Below are 5,763 nucleotides of genomic sequence, written 5' to 3' on the forward strand. Positions count from 1 at the left end.
CACATTCATTAGCAGAATGCTAGCGTGTTATGGGCAACAACAACTCAACCTGTAACAATCGAAAGGACATAAGTACTCGTTCATTCAACTTTCGACCTATAACCCACGTTGAACTTACAAAACCTACAATTCAGATCTGAGATTTCTCAACGGCAATCGGATGGAAGGGACAAATTTAGCCGTCTAGCCCTATAGACTCCCATTCATTTTGCACTCATGGCGATCGCCCCCAGTGGAACTCTGGTGGTACTGCAACCAAAATTCGGTATAATAGGACTTAATAGGGAGTGGGAAGGCTCTCCGTAGACAGGCTCTGCCTGTCCTGCTGTGACGTAAGGGTCCCGCGGCTCTCTAGCGCTCTGCGCCGCTGTGGTTACTGCAGGAACTACACGAGAAGAGCGCAGCTGTCACAGCGCGTGCACGAGGACTCTTAACACGCTCAGAGCTGACAACGGATCTCATCTGCTCGCCAGGTATGCCCCAAACACACTCAGTTCCAGATAAGAAGAACCTATATATGCATTTTGACCACCCGTGATTTACAGGAGTGTTTGTGTGTTGCTCGGAAGGTATGGTTTTGTTGGTGTGCTCAATCAGCATGCTAGCTGGCTAACCATATGTTGTTGATAACTAAGCCTAGTATCTTCACTAACGAATCCACGTGAGCTCTTAAAGTATGCGAGGTTTTACATATATAAAGTTTCGTTTTTACCGTCTTTAAAACTCTAGATTATCGATAAGCCTCTACAGTGTGTTGTGAAATAGTGCTAATGGGCTAACGAGCTTTAAAATGCATTGACAGCTAGCTCGTAACACAGCTTACATTGAACATTAAAACTGGTTTCTACTGTGTACTAGCCTATTATTCTTTATTTAAAAAGTATAAATACTGCAATAGCTGTTAACTGGAGACATTATTCTCCTGTAACATGGAGCAGGTTTTGTGTCTTCTGGTCACTCTGTTATTTCTGTATCAAGCCACAACATCAGCTACCTGACATTGTTATTGATTTAAACAAAGCCAAAGGCAGAACAGGGTCAGTGTAAAACCTCATGTCCAATCCATAGGAGCCACAGTCCTGGTGAAGTCTTATCAGACAGATTTTTATTAGCAGAGTAAATGAAGTGGCGTTCGGTTTGTTTGCTTGATAACTGGCTTTGACTTTATCTGTGTGACTCTGAACTCCTTCAGTCTCTGGGTGTTGTTGACATCAGTCCAGCAGCATGGCTCGTGGACACCAGAAAATCCAGTCTCAGCAGAAGAACGCCAAGAAGCAGGCGGAGATCAAGAAGTCCAAAGGCCACGACCAGAAGACGGCGGCGAAAGCGGCGCTGGTGTTCACGTGTGGCGTCTGCAGGGTCAGTGGCTATTACAGCCGGTTATCTTTCCCCCAACAGATCATCCTCAGAGGTTCTTTTCAATCGAGTTTCAATTCCCACTCATGACAGATTGCACTTTTTATGCTTTCTGAACTTAATTGTATAAACTTTGGACATGTTCTGAAAACGACCCGAAGAGAAGAACCCATGATGTTGTCAGTATAAAGCTGAGTTTGTATATGGGTGTGTGTGTAGACAACGAATGTGTTTGGAAATCACGCTCTCAAGCTGCAACTTGTTTCTGACTATGAGAGTTATTTACTGTAAGTAACAGATCTGACTTGTCAGTACACCTTCTACCAATTACCAGTACCTGAGAGCCACACATGAGATTCAGAGACATGAAGCATCTTTAAAGCTGGGCGTACGTGGTGTGAATTCGGACGGTCGGATGATCGCACATCTATTCACAAATCATGAGTGAGTTTATCTGAACTTGTACAGTCACAGTGGTATACGACACGATTTTACGGCCTGCTGATTTCCGAAGCAATCGCATGAAGTTCCTGAATGTAATGACATATTGTACTGAAATTGTTGTTTTTTCAGTTTGTAATGTATTAAACACCCCCTTCTTATTTTATTTATTTATTTTCTCTTCTCTTGTTGATGGTTGTATACTGTTTTTGAACGTTAATTAAAAAGAGTTTATCTTCCTTTTCAATAGTCCAAATTCACTGTGGCGCTGCCGTCGTCTTTTTTTTTTTCTTCTTCTCTGTTTTTCCTCAGCTCCTGATTGGTCAACTTCAGATAGATCAACAAATATGCTCGTTCAATTGCACGCACCTCACGAAACCGACAGCTCCCAAACTTTTTTTGATACGTTTAAAAATCATCTGGAGCACGTGAGGGTCTCGGCTCATAAATCACCGTCACACGAAACAAGCCACTACCATACGAGCATCAATGATACGAGTACGTACAACAGCAAAAATTGCACCATCTACGCCCGGCTTAAGGGATAGTTAGATAAAATTATGTCATTAATAACTCCCCCTCATGTCGTTCCAAACCCGTGAGACCTCCGTTTATCTTCAGAACACAGTTTAAGATATTTTAGATTTAGTCCGAGAGCTCTCAGTCCCTCCATTGAAACTGTGTGTACGGTCTACTGTCCATGTCCAGAAAGGTAAGAAAAACATCATCAAAGTAGACATGTGACATCAGAGGGTCCGTTAGAATTTGTTGAAGCATCGAAAATACATTTTGATCCAAAAATAGCAAAAACTATGACTTTATTCGGCATTGTCTTCTCTTCCGTGTCTGTTGTGAGAGAGTTCACTGCAGTTTAGTGATATCCGGTTCGCCAACGAATCATTAGATGTAACCGGATCTTCTTGAACCAGTTCACCAAATCGAACGAAATCGTTTGAAATGGTCTGCGTCTCCAATTGAGAACTGAAGATGAACACCGAGCCGAGACCGATAATGAACACTAGACTGACTCGTTCACGAGTCAAGAAGCGTTTCTGTCGGTTAAAGATGTGTCAGATGGTATGACGCATGTACAAAGCAACAGTGGTGAAGTACCAAAACCTCATTATTAGAAGTCTGTGATTTTGAAACTGATATTTCAATGTAAACCTAAAAAAAAAGCCATGGTCACATGGTGTGAGTGCTGTTAGAAGCACAGCTCACATAGAAGTTATCAAAGCAAACAGCTTTCTTTTGAGTAATACGACGAATCTACATGACCAGCTTGAACCCTTTATGAAATCTGCGGGGGGAAATCTCACAAAATTCCCCATTAGGTGGATTCCTATTGAAATAATTGGATTTCTCCTGCAAAGATTAACAGTGGTCTGACAGCACTTTTATAATAAATCTATTTTAGGGATTCACATTAACGACTTAGTGAGTAATCGTTCTTATTTTAACTATAATCACATTTAATATTTTCCTCATTTGAGAATTGTTTTTCTATCTTGCATCAGAATTCACGAAGACACAAATCAAGAGAACGTCAGCTCATATACAGGGTTCATTTTATCTCATCTAGTTAACTGATTTATTATTTTTGGTATATATATTACACGCTCTTTATAAAAACGAGAAAAAAAGAAATCTGGTAAAGCTCTCTCAAAGGCTGCAACAGTGAAATTTCTGAAATTAACAGCAAAATTGTCAACCGATTTCTTATTAAAACGACAATAGACCCCATGAAAGAAGAGATTGGCTGTATTACACTGTCCCGTGGAGATGGCTACACTGGAAAGTTTTTTTTCCACTACTGTCAGCTTTCACTTGCTCTGTTTAGGGTTTAATAGATATCCACTAATATTACCAGTTTAACTGCACTGACACTGTTGGACAAGAAAAAACTTTCAACTGAATTGAGATGAATAATGACACTAACTTTTCAACATGGACATGGTTATTAGACCGGATTAACAGTGAACAGACCTGGACTAAATAATGACACTGTAGAGCTGCTCATAGCTGAATTGAACTTGTTTCATAATTGATGAACTTTACAACATTGACACGGTTGGTGAACTGAATTGAGATGAATAATGACACTATTGTCTTCTGTACAGCTGCATTACATCTTAAACGTAATTTGTTTCATAATGACTTTCACAAGACTGTTATTTTTCTGTTTTGTAAATGTTAAGTTGTTTTGAAACAATCTGTGTTCTGTATTGCATAAAACACACAAACACACACACACACTTACTACAACTTTTGCGTCAGTGAAATCTTAATTTTCTACCTGGTGATATTGATTAATTAAGGGATTAAGGGGTATAAAATATGCTCATGCAGAATAAGCCATTAATATATGCTTTGTAAGAAATAATAAACAGCCAGTGTGCTAGTATGCATGCTAACAAGCAACTAATTATTAGTAAGAATTGGTCGTTAAACTAAAGTTTTACTGTGTATGTGTTTTTATGTAATTAATTTAAAGTCGAATTGTGTCCATTGAAATAAAAAGCTCTGATTGGTGGATTTAAGCTCTTCTAGCAACCCCATCAGCATTACTAATGCTAGAGAACCAATATGCCAATTGAACAATGTTTACAGGACTATGGTAAATTAATCAAGAGCCGCAGAAACTGTGACAATCACAATACAGTTAATGTGATTTCGGTCGCCCCTGGTTCAAGCAAAGTGTTCGTTTCACACCATGAAGCCAGACCTGAATTCCTTGGGCCATAACGTGGTGAACTAAACCGTGAAACCTCTCTGTTTTGCAGTCACAAATGCCAGATCCCAAGACCTTCAAGCAGCATTTTGAGAGCAAGCACCCCAAGAGCCCTCTTCCCCCAGAGCTGGAGGACGTGGAGGCGTAACCGGCCGAGGTCCATTGTGTAAAACATCACGATAAGAGTCCTGATCTCAAATTTGATTCATCAGGACAAGATCAGCGCTCTTACCTGAGTTTTATACATCCATCTTCCCCTTCACTGCAGACGTGAATCCCGTGGATCAAAGACTGATGACGTTTAGCTTCCCTCTCAACGCAGCTTCAGAGCATTGCCTTCGCTACGATCAGCACTCACATGCTTTCTTTTCTCATCTCACTTGTGTCATTTAATAGATTGAGGGAAATTAGAACACTACCAGTGATTTCAACTGATCATCTGTAACATAAATGTGGTAGTTACAGACATATTTGTCTGCTTTTGCTTGTTAGAGAAGTCATAGATGAGTGCAAAGGGATATGGAAAAACGTTCTTCTTTTTTTTTACTAATTTTGCTTTCCCAAACAAACTGGATCTGTACACTGAAACTGGAATCTGATGCGTTTCTGTGAACCACTGGATGTGCCCGAGGTTACTGTAATCTTAACTTAATGTTGCTGCTGAAGTTATCTCAAACAATATCGCCTCAATGTTTGATATTCCTGCTCAAGCCGCCTGGTTCCCACACCAATGTAATATATCTCTTTAATAAAATTTTACTTTAAGTCATTGTGAGGCATGTCTTCAACACAGCTGGTGAGAAACCGGAGTCCTAAAACTTGATCTAAATATACCTTCAATGTGTGAATTGAAAACGAATTGACAGTGGCAACAAGGAACGGTGTTTCTAGGGCAGTTATTATGCATCATTAGCTTGACAGCATTACAGCAGGTCATTAATCACAGCTGAAGCCAACAGAATCGGACTCGGCCTGTTTGACCTAAACATATCTGGAGATCTGGCCCAGTGATGTTTTAACCCTTTAACTGCCGCTCGACCAAATGGTTGAGCACATTTTGAGTCACTATATTTTATTGAGAGGAGTACCTAACTTAATTCAAGCTGATTGAGCCATCTCTACCATCTTGTCACAACACTTCTTCTTTGATTGATGTCAGAGAGAAAGAAATCACTCCTGCCATGTAAACTGTTTTTGGTGAAATTTTGCAAGGTAAGCATATTTTTTTGACATAT

At 40.0% G+C, this 5,763-nt stretch overlaps 1 protein-coding gene across 3 annotated transcripts; it reads left to right on the plus strand.

Annotated features, from left to right (window-relative positions):
- Positions 1 to 306: 306 nt before the first annotated feature.
- On the plus strand, positions 307 to 5,297 carry LOC127935859 (zinc finger protein 706-like). 3 transcript variants are annotated; one of them, XM_052534057.1, is made up of 3 exons: positions 307 to 473; positions 1,216 to 1,359; positions 4,581 to 5,297. In XM_052534057.1, the coding sequence occupies exons 2-3, from the start codon at positions 1,225 to 1,227 to the stop codon at positions 4,674 to 4,676; spliced, it is 231 nt and encodes a 76-aa protein (XP_052390017.1). In that variant the 5' UTR covers positions 307 to 473; positions 1,216 to 1,224; the 3' UTR covers positions 4,677 to 5,297. The 3 variants fall into 3 exon arrangements, with proteins under 3 accessions (XP_052390017.1, XP_052390018.1, XP_052390019.1); XM_052534058.1 differs by having other exon boundaries at positions 317 to 473; positions 1,193 to 1,359; XM_052534059.1 differs by having other exon boundaries at positions 432 to 569.
- The last annotated feature ends 466 nt before the right edge of the window (positions 5,298 to 5,763 follow it).

This window comes from Carassius gibelio, chromosome A19 (assembly GCF_023724105.1).
Source record: "Carassius gibelio isolate Cgi1373 ecotype wild population from Czech Republic chromosome A19, carGib1.2-hapl.c, whole genome shotgun sequence".
Taxonomy (NCBI): domain Eukaryota; kingdom Metazoa; phylum Chordata; class Actinopteri; order Cypriniformes; family Cyprinidae; genus Carassius; species Carassius gibelio.